The sequence below is a fragment of the Crotalus tigris genome, unplaced genomic scaffold (assembly GCF_016545835.1).
Source record: "Crotalus tigris isolate CLP2741 ecotype Arizona unplaced genomic scaffold, ASM1654583v1 scf7180000018371.15429387391:27106975, whole genome shotgun sequence".
Taxonomy (NCBI): domain Eukaryota; kingdom Metazoa; phylum Chordata; class Lepidosauria; order Squamata; family Viperidae; genus Crotalus; species Crotalus tigris.
Window position 1 is genome coordinate 17528983 of NW_024096970.1, and position 22131 is coordinate 17551113.

At 34.7% G+C, this 22131-nt stretch overlaps 1 protein-coding gene across 41 annotated transcripts in view; it reads right to left on the reverse strand.

Annotated features, from left to right (window-relative positions):
• Positions 1-22131, reverse strand: part of NRXN3 (neurexin 3) — a 1348849-nt gene that overhangs the window by 125662 nt on the left and 1201056 nt on the right. For 15 of the 41 annotated variants that reach the window (XM_039351576.1, XM_039351574.1, XM_039351573.1 and 12 more), the window contains one exon: positions 11286-11372. The exons of 13 other annotated variants lie outside the window; for them this stretch is intronic. In XM_039351576.1, the coding sequence (XP_039207510.1) occupies positions 11286-11372 (87 nt within the window). Of the gene's footprint in view, positions 1-882; positions 940-11285; positions 11373-22131 lie in introns of all 41 variants that reach the window. 13 more of the 41 variants (XM_039351572.1, XM_039351571.1, XM_039351570.1 and 10 more) reach the window with 1 other exon arrangement.

Genomic DNA, 22131 nt, shown 5'->3' on the forward strand with positions numbered 1-22131 from the left:
ACACAGGTTTATCTTTGAAAAGTAGCCTATGCTTTGACTAGCAAGCAATTTTATTGGATGGACATTTTGAAAAGAGAGAATATAGTGGTGAACCTGAACTCTGCTAGTATCTCAAAATGAACCACCAGCAGGTTCTATAGTATCCATCCACCATTTTTTCTAAAGATTGCTTTTTCTTCACCAGTATTAATATTGAGTCAGAAACCCAAATTTGACCTAGGACTGTTAACAACTAGACTAGATTGTACAGAAATCAGCAAAGTGAATCTTGAGATTTCAGAAATGAATTTCCCAATTCCTTAAAGGAAAGCAGAAAGAATTCAGTTCTAGTCATAATGAACCCCACAAACAATTGCCAATTCTTCATTCTACATACAAATCGAGGACATATTCATCCCATTAATTCAAAAAGACAATTCAAACTTTGACAAAACTTTTCCCTGTATCTTGTTCTTCCCTCATCATTTCAGGAAAATTAAAAGAAATTTTAAAGAATTCCTTGTATATATGATTTATTTGCATTTAGCTTTCCAAATGACAGCTATAAATTTCATGTGATAAATGCAATATGTAAGCTCACCTGGATTTAATCTTCATTCATATGTTTTGGAGTGTATTTCATGTAAATGTCCATTGAATAAAGAACCATACAAGCCACATTTCAGAAAATAAAGTGGAATTAATATTATTTCATTCAGTCTACTTCTCCCAACATTTACACACACATGTCCATTCCCTCCCCTCCTCCCTTGCACACTTACCACTTTCTTTCTCTGTTCTATCCTGATAAATGCCAAATTCTACTGTGTCATAAAGTAGAATCTAAACCCCATTACTGATTCCCTGTGATTAAAGTAGATCAGAAGAGGAGGGGGAGCTCACCAATTTTGGTCGTCGTGGCAGGTCTCGAAGTCAAGTGGTGATGCGGTGTTGCATCATCTAATGGTGACAGGATGGGTCATAGGGAAGAGAATTGGGACAAGAGAAGAAATGTATCTGAAAGGAATTCCTATTCCCAAGGAGGATCCTAACTAACCAAGCAAAGTAGATGTTTATGGGAAATGCTGAGACTTTGAGGAAGCGGAACACACATCTTCATGTGCTCTCCACTACCGTAACAAGAAACAGATCTTCATTAAGCAAAGATGGACTAGTGTACAAATGTAAAAACAGCAAATTAAAAGAAGAAGAAAAAATGAAAGGATTGATATACTCTGTCCTTGGAAAGCAATTAAACCTTATTTTTTTAAAATCTCTTCTACAATCTCTTTTCTCTCGTGCCCTTTTCTCTTATCATATGGATTGATTGCATGTAGCTTGGGAGTGGCATGTTGCATTTATCTGTTGTGTGAGAGAATAGTAAATCTGGCTAGGCTCAATGATTTTATATAAAAATAATTGCTATAGTGATAATCTCACTTAGCCATTCTTAGGTTATAGAGATGATTGTGATAATAAGACTATGTTCACTCCAACTCTTTCAAGTAATGACATGATAGTATCAGCTATCACATGGAAACTTCTGATGGGCTCTCATTAAATTTGGACATACAATTCTATTCACAAGATCTTTTTTTTCAAAGTTACTATAATATTAACAATTGCATTTTTCTTTTCATTCTCATGCAGTGCTTATCATCTGGAAAATGACACTTGAGGTAGATACTTTGTTATCAGTCTCTGCCTTTTCCATAAGACAAAAAAAATGTATCGACTATTTAACCACCATAAAATTACACATAAATTAAAACTTCTGAATGGGTAAAGATTTCCTAGCTTGGAAAGCTATAATAAGTAATTCAGATTTGCAGTTTGAAAGGGCTCAGCCGGCCTTAATATTCTGAAAAAGCTCTTCTCTCAATTCCTTCAGACATTTATGGCTTTACACCAGTGTTTCTCAATCTTGACAATTTTAAGGCATGTAGACTTCAACTCCCAGAATTCCACAGCCAGCAATGCTGGCTGTGGAATTCTGGGAGTTGAAGTCCACGTGCCTTAAAATTGTCAAGGTTGAGAAACACTGCTTTACACAATTCAGTACAGAGCCACCTTTCCCTAGTGTTCTTTTCTTTCCCTTTCTTGGGCTCCAGAAACAAAAGTTGCAGAGAGCCAATGAGAACTTATGCCCAGATTCTGTGGCCAACAGCCAGAAAATGGTCTTTTAAAAACTAACTCCTAGAACTGGAAAGCATAATTCCCCCCCCCCCAAACTATTAATAATTGGCCAAAGACTGCTATGAGACCCAACTGGTATTCTGATAATGACATCCTTCATGTCTAATGACACAAAGCAAAGTTAGTAGATTCCATTAAAGACATACTTTTAGTTTCTTTAACAATCCAAGGAGAACCAAAGATAAAAACAACAACAACAAACTACTATACCCACCCTTTGGAGATCATCAAAGGATGGGTAGGGTATAATTGTCATATAGTATTTAGAGAAGAAATTGCCCTTGTTGAATGTATTATGGAAGATATGTCATTGATGAAATATATTTGTAGGGCTGTGGCATACTTAAGGAAGAGATGTGGTTTTGAAAAAAAACATAGGTGTGCCTATAGCATCTGTTGTAAACACTTTCAAGTAGTTGTGTTTTTTCTTGGGGTTGTGCAGCTGCCTTTTGTATCTGCCATACAATCCTAGGAACAGATGTATTTAATTTAAGGAGTTTCCAACAGATCCTACATGCAAATCCAACACGTTCTGAGTCATGTTTCTTCCTCTGAAGAACTATAATTAATTCCCAGAGTGGCAGAAGTGGACAGTTTTTAAATGGAAAGAATTATGGAATGTCTTTAGAAATTGAAAGAGATATGTTAGGCCATTGAGTCCAATCCTTGCTTAATTCTGTAATTCAAATTACAGGATCCATGACAACTATTCTGACTCTATTTAAACATGAAAGGGACCATCACCTTCCTAGATAATGCTTCCACTTTCAAATAACCTTGGCTGGTGTGTTTTGAGATAGAGTTGAATGTGTCAAGGACAGATTTTGCCTCTTACTTTTCTTAATTAATTTCTTCTGTTTTTAGTTGGTAGAGACCCTTAGTATCAATCACTGTCTTTGACAATGCTTAGGTTTTCCAGAAAACTCAGAGCTAACCCCAGATTTAGTACATTCTCTCTCACCGGCCCATGATCTTTGAAACAGAGGTTATGATTACTATTCTTGGAATGTTTTGGAAATCTCATACCTCGCTGTGTTTCCAGGTCTGGGGTTAGAGTACTTGTGGAGCCTATCACATTTTTGTGTGTTTTGTTTATTTGGCTCTATCCAGATGATCATGATTTTTAAATTATGTTCTTTAAATAGTGTAAGACCACCAAGAGTCTTTTTGGAGTTACTGCTGCAAAGTCCAATAAATTAATTTAATAATTGTTGAAATTAGTCTTCAGTTAATTTCCGTCTTAGGTATTTCAATCTTAGGTATTTCAGTCATGCTATGTTCATTAAGTTATTTCATAGATCTACTCTATATAAAACCAAGCCAAATTTGCATTTAATCTCTTTGCTGTTTGTTTATGGCTGTTGTTGCATGTAAGACCCCAATCTAATTCAAAATGAATGGGCAAGAGAGGTTTAGACATTTACTTCACTGTTGCTTTCCAAAATTTGTGTCCTCCAATAGGAGTGTAAAAAGGCTGTGAAACTCCATTGGTGCTAGTGTGTGAGAGAGAGCAACTGAACATGTGTAAGCAAATGAGAAAGCTTTATTTTATTTATTTGTTTTAGAAATACAGTATAACCATGCATATTGTTCCAACATCCTAGATACAATTACCTGAAACAGATGATCTATTTTTAAAAAAAAAAAAAAAAAAGAAAATGCATGTCTTTTCTTCTTGAAGATTTTCTTTTTCTAGCGTAGCTGACAAGGCATGCAACATAGAGCACAGCTACATTTTATAACGAAACACTGACATTGAAAGTGTGTGTTTGCTAAAAGGACAATCACAGGTCTCTGGAGGATCTGCTTTTAACTAAAACCACTTGTATGAAACATTTTTACTTGATGATAAAGTGGAAAACAATGGGCAAAAAGAAAAAAAAATGTTTAGAGGAAACATGCATAGTTGAAATATCAGGTCAGACCTTCATCTTTCCTAACGTGATGAATCTCATTCTTACAAAAAAAGAAAGTTAGTAAACAGTTTTGCATATATTCTCTATTTCAAATGCATCCCTGTAGTACTGGAGCTTATTGTGACTAAGAGAATGCAAATTGTGTAGTATAGTTAATCCTCTATGGAAATTGGAACTCCATCACTAAGTAACAAGTTTTAAAGCATAAAATCATGTGACCATGCTGACTTATGATGGCAATTCTGATAGTAATTGTTAAATGCATTTTGTGTAGTCATTAAATGTGATATTGAGTAACTTCAGCTTGTGATTTTCTCATTGGCTTTATTTGTCAGAAGCCCATAGTCAAGGTTGCTAATGCCAATTGTGCAACTGTGGAACTTTGTGACCAATGTCTCAAAGATGCTTTTTCATGAGGCAACTGGACTTTCTGTTTTCCTTTGATGACATTTCACTTTTCATCCAAGAAGCTTCTTCAGCTTGGACTGGATGGTGCGGAATGGAAGGGTTTATACTCCTTGCGGATAGCTGGTCATTTGCATTCTTTTAGAGAGTCGCTGAAGCCACCTGGAGGTTTATCTGAGTCCTCATAGTCCTTTCAACCATTGCAAGAAGGCTCCACACCCATTTGCACTACTCAGGTGACCCTGACAACAAATTTCCCATCATCCAGTGAGAGCTGAAGAAGCTTCTTGGATGACAAGCAAAACATATTCAAAGAGAAAAAAGGAAGTCCAGTTGCCTTGTGAAAAAGCATCTTCAACCTGGATGACTGAGAACTCCATAGACCTCTGTGATCAATGTATTTGCATGCTGCTTGCCAAGTACCCAAATCATGATCACATGATTGTGGGATGGTGCGACAGCTGCAATTTCAAGGATGAACTCCTGGCTCAGCTGCAGTTTCAAGGATGAACTCCTGGCTCAGTGCCATTATAACTTCAAACATACAGTAGTGGCCAAAATTGTGGAAACCTTTTGGGAAAAGTGTATTTTTGAGGTTTGATGGCTAATAACACCACTTTTTTTGGAGTAGTACCATAACATTATATATCAATGGAAAGATAATTTAATCAAGAATGTAATGCAACAAAGTTTGTTCAATTATCTGTACTGTATTCTATGAAAAGTTATAGCCAACTAACCAGAAAAAGGAAACACAACTTGCTTAGGTTGATATCAAGTAGCTTTCCTTTATCTGATTGTAACCAATGAGCATGAGTGTTTAGAGAGCCAATCAGGTGTCATCTTGTTTTGGCAATGAGCCAATCAGATCACAGTAGGATTCAGTTATTGATGTCATGTATTGAAGCTGAGAGGAGGACATTTGTCAGTGTGTTATGTGATCGCTATGGAGTTAGTTTTTTGTGTTCTTTCATTTAGTGAGCTTGTAAAATGTAATAAAATTAAAGTAATGGTGCAAAGAGTTGACTGGTTGCCCAGAAACCGATGTAAAATATTATTATTAAGTGAACAAGGCTACAATTATAAAGAAATTAGAAGAAAAATTGGTGGAAACTTAATCAAAAGTGGCATTTCTACTGTACACTTTTCCCAAAAGGTTTCCACAATTTTGGCCACTACTGTAATTAAACAAGTGGTAGGACCAGTTGTACATGTGAGGTTCTCCTTGCTCCATTTATGGGGTTGATATGGTTTACATAAAAGACAAGCAGTGCTTGCCACTATTTCATCCAGTATAGGTATAATTTGTAGCCCTTTAAATCAACTCAATTTGATTTTGAATTTAAAAATGTCCGTATAATCTGGTTTTCCCATTGACAAAACAGTAAAGGAAACCTAAAAAAAGAAAAAGAAAACTCTGGGCATCAGAATACCAATTGCATTGATCTAATTCAGAATGTTGAATTTCGGAGTTAAAACTACAAATCTTTATTCTGTCTAAAACTGTCAAAAATTGAATACTTGCAGTAGCAGCTGATGGATGAGGTAGATTTGTGCCATTTGCTTTCAAATCAGCCGTCAATTGCCAATTTATTCTAAGTTGTGTGATATACTGCACCTTCCAGCAAACCACAACATGTATGCTTGAATATATTTATAATTATTTCCTCATTCTCATTTTTTCAGTCTGAAAATGAATGACAGTATGCAACCCACTGCCACATTTGGGTGCTGCTGTCAATATACTGAGTACTGAGCAGTCTTTAAATAACTATTTTATTGCTACCCAGAGTTCATAATGATTATTTGTCCTGGCTTCACTCCTGAAACAGGAATGGGTAGCAGCAAATATCTGAATCTTTATACACTGCCTTTTAATGTTTCCTATTCTACAAAGAAAAGGAAAACATGAAACAGCAAGCATGTCTGGTATTTCAGAGTAGCTGAATTTAGCATAGCTGTTTGGGCATATATGATGCCGTAGTAGCCCCAGCCTCACTTTACAGTTCAGAAATTGGTGCTTCTTTTCCATGCATCATCAAATGAAAACATGTGATTTTTTCCTCTATTTCTTTCTCTCATGACACACAGACATAGGATAGCAGTGGGCAGAAATACTAGAATCCTGTGCGTGTTTGTATAAAGACTATGTCCTTGCTCCAATCTGGCACCCTTTGGATGTGCTGGGCATGCAATAATCGGAATTTCCAGTTAGCATTTCCAGTGGTTATGGAACTTGGGAATTCTAGAATTACAATCCCCAGCTACTCAGAAGATGGTAGAATGGAGAAGACTTATGTATAATGAAAAATTATGTATCATAGTAATAGTAATACAAACACTGGATTGTTTTTAAACACTTGAAAGTCCAAATACATTTTAATTTCCTGTTTATTAAATGGAACATATTCCTAAGTAAATGTGAATACAAATAATGCATTACTGAATTAATAGATTTTTTGGATAAAAATTTATAGGAATAATCCATTTAAATCGTAAATTCTTGTTAAATATCATTTTGTTCTCTTTACTTCTTTCTTCCCTATAATGGAGGAACAGCTTTCGCATTTCTTGCAAACATGTTTTTAATTCCACCCCCACAATTCAATCACTTTAAAAAAAAATCACTTAAGAATTTCATTATGTACTTAAGTGCCATTAATTTTGCTGGGACTCAAGGACACCTAACTTTCTTGGCATGGCATCCATTGTGTTAATTGTAAATTATTCTACTATAGGTCCATTACATCTGGCAGATAGCTACTCTCAGTGCTTTCTCTTTGACAGAGCAATCCATCTGTCTTGGCAGTCATCAATTTATCATGCTCCATTTTGATAGCTATCTATCCTTTCACTCATCATCTTTATGAGGTTGTCTGACATAAGACTTTCTTGATGCATTAAGAAATAAATGAATGACTGCATGGGCTGGCAAAGTGTAGATGAGAGAATAAATGACAGGTTTGTACTGGTATGGTTTTCCCCCACTCTGTAGTTTATCACTTGTCCAAATGACATCAAATCAAAATACCATGTTTTAAAAACTCTAATAGTATAGAAAATGATAGTGTATCCCATTCTATGATAAACTAGATAGAGGGGCTGTCGTGCGCCAAAAAACAGTTTGGAAGGAGTATGCTTTGGACTTTACCCAAGCATGTGACCTCTCTGCTTATATGGCATGTATTTTTTTCAGCCTTTTATATGAACTTGAAAAAAGATGAGGCAGCTTTAATGAATGGAATTAAAAAGCCCATTTTTAATGCAATGCTTATGGAAGCCTAAAAGCATATATATGATTGGCTTGATGCTGTGCTTATTTCTGCATAAAGTCAAAGCAGATCTTATGAATTATTTTTATTTTAGTACAGCCCTACTAAATAGTACAAAATGATTTATGACACTCTGTATCAATGCCCATCTTACTCTGATGCTTACTAAAAATGTTTGAGATCTCTGGTTTTCTTTAGATTGTGCTTCTCTTGTGTGATTGTCTTTTAACAAAGCAACATCATCAACTTATCTTCACCATCATCATCATCATCACCACCATCACCACTGACAATGGCAAAAACATCAATTCCAGAACTCTTAAGACAGTAGACATGTAATTATCTTTCAGCATGCTTATCTCAGGCTTAGGAAGTAAAGAAACAAAAAAGCAAACAAAAAAGTGAAACTATAGAGAATGGGGAAAAACTACAAAACAACAGCAGATTTTCAAGCAAATGAGCTTCATCACAGCATTGGTCATGCACTGGTTTAACAAAAGCAAAGTCACTGTTGTCTTTAGTGTTAAAGGGACTTTATCTTTTTGAGATTAGCAAGAGAAAATTATCCACTTTTTAGGTTAAATATGTTTTTATTTTAAAAATCTATTCTCATAAACACAGATCACATTAATGAGTAAACAATCACTGTTTACTATTCTGCCACCTGAATTATAAAACATAGTGCTAGCAGAATGATTTAAGTCATTTGTACACCCATCAAACTAAATACAATTTAGCAACCAAATGTGACTATTGACCCTGGAAGTTATTAACTCCCTGGTTAAGGTGTTCAGCTAGAAACTAGGAGACCATGAGTTCTAGTCCAGCTTAGATACAAAGTCAGTTGGGTAACCTTGGGCCAGTCACTTTCTTTCAGCCCTAAGAAGGAGGCAATGGCAAACCATTTTTGGAAAAACCTTGCCAAGAAATCAGCAAGAACCTGTCCTTGCAGTCTCCAAGAATCAGACCTGATTGAACAGAAGAATATAGGACAGTCTTGTTTTCAGTTTAGGACTGAAAGTAGCATTTATAATTATGCTCTAATCTAAGTTTCTCATCCAAGCCATCTGGTGGTATGTTTTTGATTTTCCTATGGTCTTAACTAGCAATACCATTCATGTTTGGTAATCTATCAGCAATTTAAAATTTCCTAAAATAGGACAAATTGGTTTAGGGACACAATCTGAACAGTTTGAAATGCATTCACAATGATTCAGTCTATTCTTCTTTATTTGTTTTTGTAAATTTCTTCAAACCATTTATCCTCAGCCATGGGTTCCTTTATTTTTCCATATCTTTCTCTTATTTATGCATTTAAAGGGCTGCCATTCCTTTAACACATTTTATCATCTTTTTCATATTTAGAGATTAATATATACAATATGTATGTATTGTTATTTTTATGCTTAGACAACCATTAAAAAATTATCTTATCAGCGGGGAAATAAACAACATGTTTACTAAATGTATGCTCATGAAATCAAAAGCAAATCTGAAATTAAAATCTGAAAACAAATCTGAAATTCAAAACCAATTCTTAAAACCCCCATCTGATTTTGTCACTCAATTCTTTTTTTTCTAGCAGAGACACTTTAAAAATGTAAGCAAAAGTTGGTCCAGGATTTCCTAAATTATAAAACTGGATCTGATATGTTCTATTTTATATCATACCCAAGCTGAGGAAAAAGAATCAGCTTTCTAACATAGCATATGATGCTTAAACAAAATTTTCCTTTAACAAAATAAGAATATCTTATTCAAAAGAGCCAGATTCAAAAAGGCTGATGACAGAAACTATGTGCATTATGAAATATGTGAAGTTTATCTTCAGGGATCTCCAACCTTGGCAACTTTGAGACTTGTGGACTTTAATTCCCAAAATTCCTCAGCCAGCCATACTGGCAGAAGAAATCTGGGAAGTGAAGTCCACAAGTTTTAAAGTTGCCAAGTTTGGAGACCCCTGTTTAACTGGTTGGTACGATTATCTGGAGGTCATTTTTCAACACTTGGCAAAACGTCAGGAACAACTTTCAGTATGGTATCCTATAAACAAATGTATATAGAGGTAAAAATATCTGTGTACAAAAAAATATCTGTTGACAGACTCTATTGGTTGAAATCATTATTAAGTTAACTGAAATGGGATAGTTGGACTTAAAAATGGTTAACTTCCCCTAGAATACTCTTATTGTAAACTGTGTTTATTTTAATGAGGTTTGAACTATCTCCCACGAGAAATATTTCCAATCACCTTTCATTGGGAAATGAGCAGCTGTAGAATTCTCATTAAACCATTGCAATATATTTGTGACCATGTATAAATTGCTTCTTCTGGAGACTATATATTACTTTGGGAAATCAATGGATTTGTGAACTGTTAAACAGAAAAGAAGCATACTTGTCCTACATTTCTAAAATACATATACAAAGTATATAAATAATTTCAATCCAAAATGTCCACATGGAAAATATACTGCATAAATATACATATAGATGTATATTTTTTGCAGATGGATTCATCTTGTGTTTAGATTAAGATATGCATTAAAAGCTCCAGTCCATACAACTTTATTCAGAAGAAAAATCAGTTGAGTTGAATGACACCTACCCTTAGTAAGTATAAGATATGTGTAGAGTACAACTAAGGATGAGAATAACTAGTCTTAAAATACAAATCAATTACCTGTGCTACACCACTAGCATTCTCATTAATGCATCAATAAAAAAATGTATCCGCAGACCTATTCTGTTAATCCAAAGAGGAATCTGTCACTGCCTCATGCAGCAAAATTCCATGGCACGATTTTCTATATTATGTAGACCATTATTTCTCAACTTTGGCAACTTTAACACGGCTGGCTATAGAATTATGGGAATTGAAATTCATACATTTTAAAGTTGCAAAATTGAAAAACACAGTTTGTTTGGATTCTGAAAAATATCCTCCATTTTCTCACTTTTCCCTATAGAAATGAACATTTAAATGCTATCCCCTGGATCCAAGGGTTGGACAAATAAATACCCATTTCATTTGTTTCATTAAAATGAAGAGGGAGTCATAACTGTAACATTATTTAATAGGGAATGGGATATCTGAAAATTATATTTGAATAATTAAGTTTCTAAACAGGTTTAAGACAACTTTGATGATACATAATAGATGTAGATTATATATATTATTTAAAAATAGTTCATGCAGTGTTGTATAGCCATAATACATGTTGTTTCATTTTCCTTTTTGGTTTTTTTTAAATGGTGTCTTAGCTTTTGCTTTTTTCTTTGCCTTTTTTTATAGTAAACATTATAAAATTTCGTCCCTTTAACTTGGTTTTAATAGCAATGTATTATAGCATGATTTATCAACATATGGCAGGTGGAGGTTGACAAAAATTATAATGAAAATTAAAAGTCATTTATGCAGCAGGCGATTCAAGTTTAAGAAACATTTATTTGCAGGCTTTAAAAATGAGGGTTTAGAATCAAATGGATTTAAAATGAAAGTTTTAACAATGGTTACCTTTTTCCTGCAGCCATTCCTCTACGGGTCGGTTATATTTGAAGGGGATTTTCTGTTTTACCAATTGGAACGCAGTATCAGTGTTTCCTTTAAAGTTTAAAAAACAGCTTAAAAACAATCTGAAAAGTCAATGAAATTGTTAAAAAATAAAACATCCTAAGTTACTTTGATTTATTCATTTATTTATGAAGGAATTTAAACAAACATGAAGATATGTAGTTAGTCCTCCTTTAAAATGGTAGAGAATAGCACACTCTCATTTCTTGGAATTCTAGAAGAACTTTCCCATGTTCCAAGCATGTCTGATATGAAGAGTTACCTTTAACACGGAAATCCTTTCAATCTAGCATATCAGTTTTAGGAATCATGCTGGCTCACTTTTCTGCACCTCCATATGCTTTTACATGATATAAATAGGAATCTGGAATTGTGAGAATGTCAATTCACTGCCCACTTCTTGCATTCATAGAAAATGTTTCATGGAGGTAACATAAGTTACAGAATCATAGAATCATGGGATTGGAAGGGCCTGGAGATCTTTGAGTCCAATCTCTTGCCCATTTTTTCTAAGCAACCTTTCTAAACAAATGTCTAGGCAAATTTTGCACCTACAGCCTTAGAAGGCAGGCTGTTCCATTCCTTTAAAAAATCAGGGAATGCCTTCTTATTTTGAGTTCTTTCTGTAAGATCCTCATCAGTGATTCTTGTCCTACACTCAGGCATCATGGGTAATAAATCCACACCCTTTTCCTTTTGACAGGCCTTCAAATATTGGAAGATATCTATAATCCCTCCATTTAGCTTTCTCTTCAGTAGGGCTCTCCATTCCTTTAACTGTTTTCCATAGGATTAGCCTACAATACCTTTCCTATCTATGTTGTCACAACATTCTTCTTTTCAGTGCTTTTTTTGTAAAAAAAAAAAAAAAAAAGGTTCCATCCAAAAAAGGTGCCGGAACTCCGTTCTGGGCGTTCTATGACAAAAAAAGCCCTGCTTCTTCTATTGAAATGCAAGACTGTACTACTGGTTTTTTTGGCAACTGAAGAAAACTGCTGGCTCAGACTTAAGCTATGATCTGCTAGGATGTCCAGATTTTTTTTTCACTCCTTCTACTGAATCACGTACTACCTATCCTGACCTGTATAGTTGTTGTTTTCTTTTTCCAGATAAGTGTAGAACCCTACATTATATTAAACTGCATATTTTTGAATATGGTCCTATATTCACATCTATCAAGATCCTTCTGAATTCTGTACCTGTTTTTTTTCTGGTGTTAGCAATTCCTCATAACCCTTGCCTCTATTCAAGCTTTATGTTTACCCGCCAATCAGAAAAATTATCTTTATTATCTTCTCATCCAAAACATGCCATTCCCTTGGTCTACTAAGTCTCTTTGTAAAATAATACAATTTGACTATTACAATCTATTTTAAACAACTCCTTACTGGCTTCTTGTAGTACCTTGTTCCTTTCTAAATGTTTACAAATTCCACTACTTGATGATCTTTCTAGATTTTCACAGGTATTAATGTCAAACTGATTGGTCTGTAGTTTTCTGATCCTTTTTACTGTTTTCCCTTTTTTAAAGACTAAAACAACATCAGTTCTTTTCCAGTTTTCTGGTGCTTCCCATGTACTATCGGACAATTCAAAGATTACAATCAAAAATACATTGCTTTGTAACAGACCACTTCAACTTTATGCCCTTCAGATATGTTGGGAACAGTACGCTCAGAATTCTCTCAAATGAGTTGATATTATAACCTCCAGAATACTAAAATCTCCAGATAAAATAGGACTACCATTTTCAGGAGGGAATTATAGTCCAGTGGATCTAGTGAGTTGTACCTTTGATGAAAGGTAATATGCACCTATACAATTTCCAGCTTCCCACTGCAAACTATTATAGCTAAGAAACAAAAACTTCATTCTGCAAGGTATATTAGAAGGTGTAGTAGTATTGCTGAAGATGATTGTAACAGCAGAGATGTTTAAGTGATGTGACTTATTTTTCTCCAAGCTTTCCTATATAAAATAGCTTGTTTTCAGAAGGCTGTGCATAGTATGGCTAGTTAAAGCTTTAGCTTTTCCAGAAACAAAAAGTCTCTATATCTTCCCTCACCCCGCCTCATCCTTAATTGATCATGTCCTCTACAGTTTAGCTTAAGAATGCTGTATCTCCCCTTTAGAATTGCTTTGCCAAGACCAGACACATGGAAGGTCAGCTAGGATGAATAGGCTGGTTCTATCTCACATACATTCTGATAGCTATTAGGCAAGAAGTACAAACAACACATACAGCATAGCCCAGCATCTCTAGAAAGGAGGATAGATAGATATAAACCAAGGACAATATCTTAATTGAAATGTCCTTGGCAATTATTTAAATGTTTCAGGTTCATTCAAACTGCTGACAAGTTGTATCACTGAACCATCTCTTGGTGCTGTGTTATTTATATCTCCTATATTTTGTAAAAGTATATGCATGACAAATGCTCTAGGTATTTTGAGCCTCAGTATATACCTATTCAGGAAAAACATTTTACACTAGCTGCAACAATCTGGGGAATTCTCTACAGCTCCCTTTCATGAAGATGAAGGCCTCTCAGCTATTGAAGTGATATGAAATTCTGTCCTGTATTTACAGTCCTTTATTGAATATTGTCATGTCTTTTTAATTGCCTTATATGCAGATATTTTTCTATGTCTTTTTTTCTATGCTGTCAAAGTCATTCTGAAGCTTTTTCTCTTAGTTTTCTGCTTCCACATTCACCTTTAGCAAAACCAAAAAAGGTTTAGGAATGCTAGTGAAATACTTGCTGAATATGAGCAAGCAATGTGATGCAACATTTCAAATGGGTAATGAGAACCTGTATTACATTAATAAAACTATTGAGTCTAGCTTATATGAGGTAACAGTTCCAATTATACTCTGGCTGGTTAGACTGTACTTCAAATACAGCATCCAGTTCTGAACATTGAACTTAAAAGTGACAGAGAGAAGTTCAAGCAGGTTCAAAGGATTTCTACTTGTATAATAAGGGTTTTAGAAACTTCATCCTAAGGTAAATGGTTAAAGAATTGGACATACTGTATTTAGTCTGCAAAGAAGGAGACTATGGGGAGATATAAGAGTTGTTTACTGATATCTAAAAAGACATCATGTGCATGACAGAATGCTCCTGTTCTTTGTTGAATCCAAGGGCAGGACACGAGCAGACTAGTTGCAATCAAAAGGAAGGAAATTGGGGCTGAATATTAGGAAGGATTTCCTGGTGGTAAGAGCTCTCAAGCAAAAGAACACTGATTAGAACAGAGGTAAATTACCTCTTCTTGGAAGCTTTCATATTGACGCTGAAGGGTCATCTGTCAAGGATGGTTTAGTATGAACAAGAGCTTTAAGAACATGACCAATAAGAGCTCTTCTAGCTCATACATTCTATTATTCTATAAAGCAAAGAAGAAGATGGCATCCCTCCGTGTACAGAAGCCATTTGCTGCAACTAAACTTGTTTTTACTTCAGCACTTGAAATAGGACAATTGTCTCCACCACATGAAAGGCAGCAAATTAATTTAGGATTTACAAGGCATTCTTTATGACACATCAGTTATTTGTTGTCTACATTTTGTCACATTGCTGTATTTGTTAACTCTATTACTTAGTTATTCTGACTAACTATTGGGTGGTCCTGCAAATCCTAAAATTAACTATAATTTAGAAATCAGTGATAAAAAACAAGCTACTAGAAGATGAAGAAAGAAATTCCTGAATGGAAATAAATATAGCAGATCAATGAACAAGTAAATGTACAATTGTATTAACGTTACTTAGATTTAATTAAATTAAACTTTGCACAGCAAGCAATATATCTTCTTCAAATCCAGGAAATGAACTGCTAATCTCTACCATCTCTTTCAAAATGTTGATTTTAAATTTAAGTTTATATCTTTATTATGAAAGTCATTTTATTTATACACAGTAAGATAAGGGGAAACTGAAGGATATCTGGAAATTCAACAAACTTTAAATTGTAACATTAGAATCTTTTCATATTCCTTTTTATTTATTTATTTTTTCATTTATGTCAACCATTCACAAAACTATAAAAACATGTGCATGAGAATGTATTCATCTTTATATTTCATGGACAAGAGTGGATTAAAGGACATGTTGCTTACAATTACACACATGCAATATAAAGTAAAAAAGGACTATAATTACAAAATTACAAAAATCAAATTCATCAAACTGTATTGTTTTTAGGAGGCAGCTTAGATTAAAATAACATAGACTTCATCAGAAACCAATAATGTTTTTACTTTACACAAACTATATAATTATAATTTAAAAATTCATTGGATAGTTAACCTGGAATCTTAAGAAAAAGACATTCATAATATTGGCCCAAAAATTCCATGAACAACACTAAAAATAAGCATTCAGTTATTTATATTTTATATTTCATAATCTGATTCTTAGCAGAGAAAAGATAAATGCTACACTTTTCATTTTTTACTTTTGCAACTTATGGCCAAAGATACTATTAGTGGCTTTTTCCATGTGGTAATGCAAATTCAAGCATTGTAATTGCTTATTTTCAAAACCTTATTGTATCTGCTTACATTATCAGTGCAAAATTACAGAAAAATAGAGATAATAAAAAAGAAAGAATCACTCAGAGGTTTTTTTTGGGGGGGGGAATCACTTTGACAACTTTAATGCTTCTAAAAAAGGAAGTTATACATATATAACTATGCATTGTGTGTAAGAGAAAAAATCCTAACCAAATGGCATTTTATAAGGATAAACAATAAGTGTTACTTCCTTTCTTCCATTCTATAAAACTACACAAAAGAGAGCTTATACACACACACACACACACACACACACATTTCTGGTTAATTTAAATATGTAACTATGCCTTATGGTTCTTACTGATGTGTCGCTTCATTTATCTCATTAAATATTTCACAAACAAGCTAGACTTCATTATACAAACAACAAATAGCTTTTTTCATCATTTTTCCCTTAAAACTCAGGCAAATTTCCATCCAAATAAAAGTTGTTCCATTAAATCCATTCCTAAACCAAAAAAGAATTTCTAAACAACAAAAATAAAAGAGCAGTTTGGATAATGTCATTTTTTCCCCTTGATGGACATATGCGTAATGATGAAATAGTAACGCAAAGTAGAGTAGCATAAAGATTCCAATGACATGTTTGCTTTCAGGTCAACTATTAAGACAATCTGACAAGTTGTGAAATCCTTGAAAATATTATTAAGAAAACTGAAGGAAAAAATAATTTCTCCTAAGGAAGGTAATACAATATATTTTAAAGACACCTTAACTGTTTAATTTGTGTATAAGATTATATTGTACATAAATAATGAGGGCCATAACTTCAAAAAGAGATTAACTTTATTAAAGAATAGCAAGGATTATCAATGACTATTACTCTTAAAGAGTAAATAAATTAATTAATAAAAGCCAAGTTTGTTAACAATTAACCAGTATATTACCTTGGTAGGAACTAAAATTTGTTCTCTCTCAATGGCAGAGCTATCTTATAGGCCAAAGAGTTTGAAACCAGTACTTTTCCAAATAAAAATGTATCTTAAGAAATACAGAGCCCTCCAGAATAGCTGGCTGCCAAGAGCAAACTTAACTCCTTTTCATCATGTCCTGGGTTCTAGAATAATTTGTTGTAGTTTTATGTCCTATTTCTATGGCATGAGTTGGAATCACTGATATTGATATTCTGTATAACACTTCTGTTGTCATCTTTGCAATCTCATGCTTATCTTCACAAACATTCAAGGAAAAAAACCCAAAATTATTATTTTAACTTATATTTGAAATATAATGGATGGCAAAGCTGGCATATGAACCAGACTTTGTAACTCAGATCTAGTCTTTGTATTACTGCAATATGAATACAAAAATATACAGTATTAAAGGCAGCTGCTTGAAAGATTTCTTTTTTAGAAAAAGAGAGGACTGAAATGTAGAATGTCTAAAAGATGCTTCATTTTTAAAGGTTTGCAAGCATCAGAAGATTAGATGGGTATCGCAAGATCACACAGGCAGTGACAAAACACAGTGTCATTGCTCTATTGCTGAGTGGTGTTAGTTAATTTTCAGGAGTTCCACTGACTATGGTTGGGTTTTCAGGCCTAATTCAAGGAGCTGTTCACTATCTATAAAGTCCTAAATATCTTGGATCCTCATCACCTTTATCTTTCCTGAGTCTAATCAGCCTGCCTTACATGATCTTACCTTGAGGAGTCCTGGGAAATCTGGATAATAGGAGTTTAGATGATTATCTTTGTTGTGACAGCCCTTTCACTATGAAACAATCTGCCCCCTGAAAACATCAATTTATAAACGGCTCTTCAGTGCTTTTTACCACAGTCACCTTAATAGAAGTGGGTTTCTGAATGGTATAGCTTCTTATTCATTCATTGTACATCATCATGATTTGGCCTATGCTTACCAGTTGGTCTTGGAACATTATTTGCAGGTTTACTGTGATAATACTAAAAAGTTGCTTCATACAGGAAAATTGAAGCACCAAATTATAGGCCTTTGCAAAATTTTTGTTCCAACTTTTTCACTACCAATTAGGATAACCTACTTGTACTTGAGTTTTCCAACTGGAAAAAAAAAAGTCATTAAGGAACTTGAACAGGAAACTATTTTCCAATTTGTTTCAGCTCTATAGCATTTGTCCTTTTTCTTAGTGTATTTCTTACTTGAAAAAAGTTATGTAACTGGCTATTTTGGCTCTGCTTTTCTTTTCTGTACTTTCATTTCCTTTACTGTAGAATGACCTTGACCTCCTTTTCCCTCCCGTCTGATCCTGACATTTCCTTTAAGTCTTTTCTTTGTTTTTCATTCTTCCCATTGTGATGTTTTATTGTCAAGAGCTAGACTTCACATTAAAGCTACTCCAATACACAGGCTTGGATCAAAGGTAATATAGACACAAAATATATGATGAATAGGAGAGAAAATCAGCAAACGAGATATGGCAGTAGAAGGAGAAAAAGTCACTTAAAGTTAGACCTGTTCTCACCAAGTCAATTCATCCTTATTTTTTTTTTTTACTTGTTCTAAGAAACAGTAAGTAGTAAATAGTAAAACAGTAAATATCTTTGTAGCTTCCTTTTCTTTTCTAAGCCTTTCCTCCTCTAGGTTTTGTAAATTTTACACCAAATTTTGACAGTTCATCTCATCATAAGGCTTAAAGATAATTACTAACTTTGAATAATGACTCTAATGAAACTTTATATTTAAAATTAGAATACTGGTTTCAAAGAGCTGAAAAGTACAAAAAAAAAAAAAAGTACACCTGGAATACTGCAACCAATTTTGGTCACCATACTACAAAAAAGATGTTGAGACCTTGGAAAAAGTTCAGAGAACAGCAACTAAAATGATCAAAGGCCTAGAGATTAAAACATATGAAGAATAGCTGCAGGACTTGGGTTTGGCTAGTCTAAAGAAAAGAAAAAACAGGGGCACATGATAGCAGTATTCCAGCATTTGAGGGGCTGCCACAAAGAAGAGGGCATCTCCAAAGCACCAGAGGGTAGGACAAGAAACAATGGTTGGGGGAGCTTCCGGTGGGAGGCGACGGCGATGGCGGCTAGCTTTTAGCCGTCCAGCTGGGGAAGTGTCAGAGCCGCGGAGCGCAGCGCGCATCAGCTGGCCCGCGGCTCGGAAATCCCTTCCCGGGCAAAGGGAAGGGATAGAGAACGCAAGAGTAGAGGTAGAACCCCTGAACCCCCTCTGGATTTATTTCTAGAGGGGGTGAAAGGAGTGTTCCCTCGGAGCTCTTGCTGATCTCCGCCTCCCAGCTGTTTTTGCTTCCTAGGAAGCAAAAGAAACCGCCGCTTCTATCTCCGTGTTTACAGCATTTTGGTGAGTAATTTTTAAACGGACGGAGCAGTTTAAAGGATTTTTTGTTATATTTTAGGTGTTTATTTTTTTATCTTTTGATTTTTACTATTTTTCCTCCTTTTTTTTGTTATACTAGTGAAAGGATTTAAGATGGCGTTTTGAAACTGTCGGAGTTTTTTTTCCTTTCTCTTTTGTTTTACTTTCCCTTTCTAAGGACTGTTTTTTGCTTCTGCTTTTGCTTTTGGTTTAGAATTTTTTCTTTTGAACTGTTTGCTCTTTTACTACTTATTCTTTGGATTTACTCTGGACTTTTAATGACTATAGTTTGTCTCTTTTTAAAAATTTTTTTTTTTTCTTTCCTCCTCCCTTTTTGGCTGGAGGGGAAAGGGAAGTGACAATTGTGCTTTTTAAAATGGCTTCAAAGAGGCAGCAGCCTTCCTCAGCACCTAAGGTTATTTCTTCTCCTATAACTTCCACTGCACAGCTACAACAACAATCTAAACATGTACCACCGGCTCAGCCACCACCCTCCCCTCCTCTACCTGGACTTTCAGTACAAGAGGTTAGAGGCATAATGGGAGAGATTGTAGTTCAAATGAGAGAGGAAATGAATCAATTTGTTTCACAGATTAAATCAGAAATTAAATCTGATCTCAAAGAAGAGATAACGGGGATAAAGTCTAAATTGCAAGAAAATAATAATGAACTACGACAAGATATATTGGCAGCTGTTTCAGGTTTGGCTACTGTGGTGGTTAAGCTTGACGCAAGGCTTGAGGAAGTGGAAGACAAAGTTGACTCTTTGGATGACAAAATTCAAGACGTGGAAAGGAAGGTGGACTCCTCACAAGAAGATATTTTGATGTTTCAGTATAGACAGATGGAGTATGCCCTGAGGATTAGAGGCCTCAAGGAAGATATCAATCAAGATTTGGTGGAGGTGGTCCTTACTGATCTGGCGCTGGCCTTGGATATGGATAAAGGAGAATTACAGAGAGAAGTGGAAAAAATTTATAGACTCAACTCCTGGATTGCTAAGCAGAAGAATTTGCCTAGAGATGTGGTGATTTACTTTACAAAGAAGTCCCTGCGGAATGAGATTATACAAGCCTTTTACAACAAAAGATTTCAGATTGCCGCCCAAGATGTCATCATTCTAAAGGAAATCCCATCCAAAATTTTAAGAAGTAGAAAAGACTTTGCTTTTTTAACCAATGAGCTTAAAGTTAGATCGATGCCATTTAGATGGGAAATTCCGATGGGTATTGTTTTGAGCCATGCTGGGACACGCTACAGATTGAACACAGTTGATAAAGCTAGAGATTTTTATACTTCGGTCCTGGGTGCAGGCTCAACTTCATCTGGTCGGAAATCTTTGAGTGGTAAGGAAGCTGAGCAGCAATCTGAGGCATTAGATTTGGTTTCCGCAGGGATGATAGAAGCGGCAAAGCAACGCCAGACGGAGGCTAAAGAGCAGAGGATGACTCGTGCAGCCTATAAGCGTAAAGAGAAGGAGCAACGTAAAAAAGAGCCCAAAGAGAGTTCTCCTGGAAGTGCTTCACCGCCGGTGGGAGGAGCAAGACCCAAGAGTTATGCAACACACGCAGCTCTGTCAGATTTTGATGGTGTCTTCTCCAGGCTGCGTGCCAAGGGAGATGGCAAAGTTTTTGACCTGGAATGTTAATGGATTGAATTCTCCTCAGAAACGGAAAAAAATCTTTTATTATTTGAAGCAACATACCAATGATGTTATTTGTCTACAGGAAACTCATATTTTACTTAAAGACCAGAAATATTTAGTTAATGCTCGTTTGGGATCTCATTTTATATCTCCTGCTCCTGGGAAGAAAGGGGGAGTTGTTATATATGTTAAACAAAACCTACCAGCTTGTCTGGTAGAATCAGATCCCCAGGGGAGATATGTGATGATTGAACTTGGTATATATGGTAAGAAAGTACTTATAGTTGGACTTTACGCTCCAAATCAACAACAGGAACAATTTTATAAACAGTTACATCAAAAAATAACTTTGCTTGATTATAGATCAGTGGTATTAATGGGTGATTGGAATGGTGTCTTAGATACACTAAGGGATAAGAAAGGTTCCTCTCCTTTTCTTAAACAAGCAAGGCTACCTAAAGCCTTTTTTGACATGAAAGAAGACTGGGAATTAAGGGATTATTGGCGGGAACGTAATCAAGAGGAGAGAGACTTTACTTTTTTTTCTGATAGACACCAATCTTTTTCAAGAATTGACTTTTTCTTGATTACCACGGATTTGTATAATAAAGTAAAGAATGTAAAGATTTTTCCTAGATCACTGACGGATCATAGTCCAGTTTGGATGGAGCTGATTCAAGAGAAAGAGGAAAGAAGATCCTGGAGAGTTAATGAAAATTTGTTTAGACAAGAGAAGAATGTTCAAAAACTAAAGGAGTGTTTAAAGGACTATTTTGCTTTGAATATGTATAAGGGGACTTCAATGTCAATGGTATGGGATGCAGGTAAAGCATTTATGCGCGGTGTTTTGATAAAAATGAATAATTTTTATAAGCGAAATCAGATTCAGAAACGTAGAGAACTTGAAGATGAAATTAAATTAAAAGAAAGGGCTTTGATTTTAAATCCTTCTGATGAGAGTATTAAAGAATCTGTAAAGTTATTAAGGTCACAATTTAATATGTTGATAGCAGATCAAGCTGCAACCAACTTATTATTTATGAAACAAAATACATTTTGTAATGCCAATAAGCCTGGGAGATGGTTGGCTTATCAATTAAGAAAGAAACAGAGACAAAGAATAATAGAGAAAATAAACTATAAGGGTAAATTAGTTTCTCAGAAGGAATTGATTAAAAAATCTTTTTTGGATTATTATCAAAACCTATATAAATCTACTAATATACAAATGCTAGATATAAATAAATATTTAGCTGAGG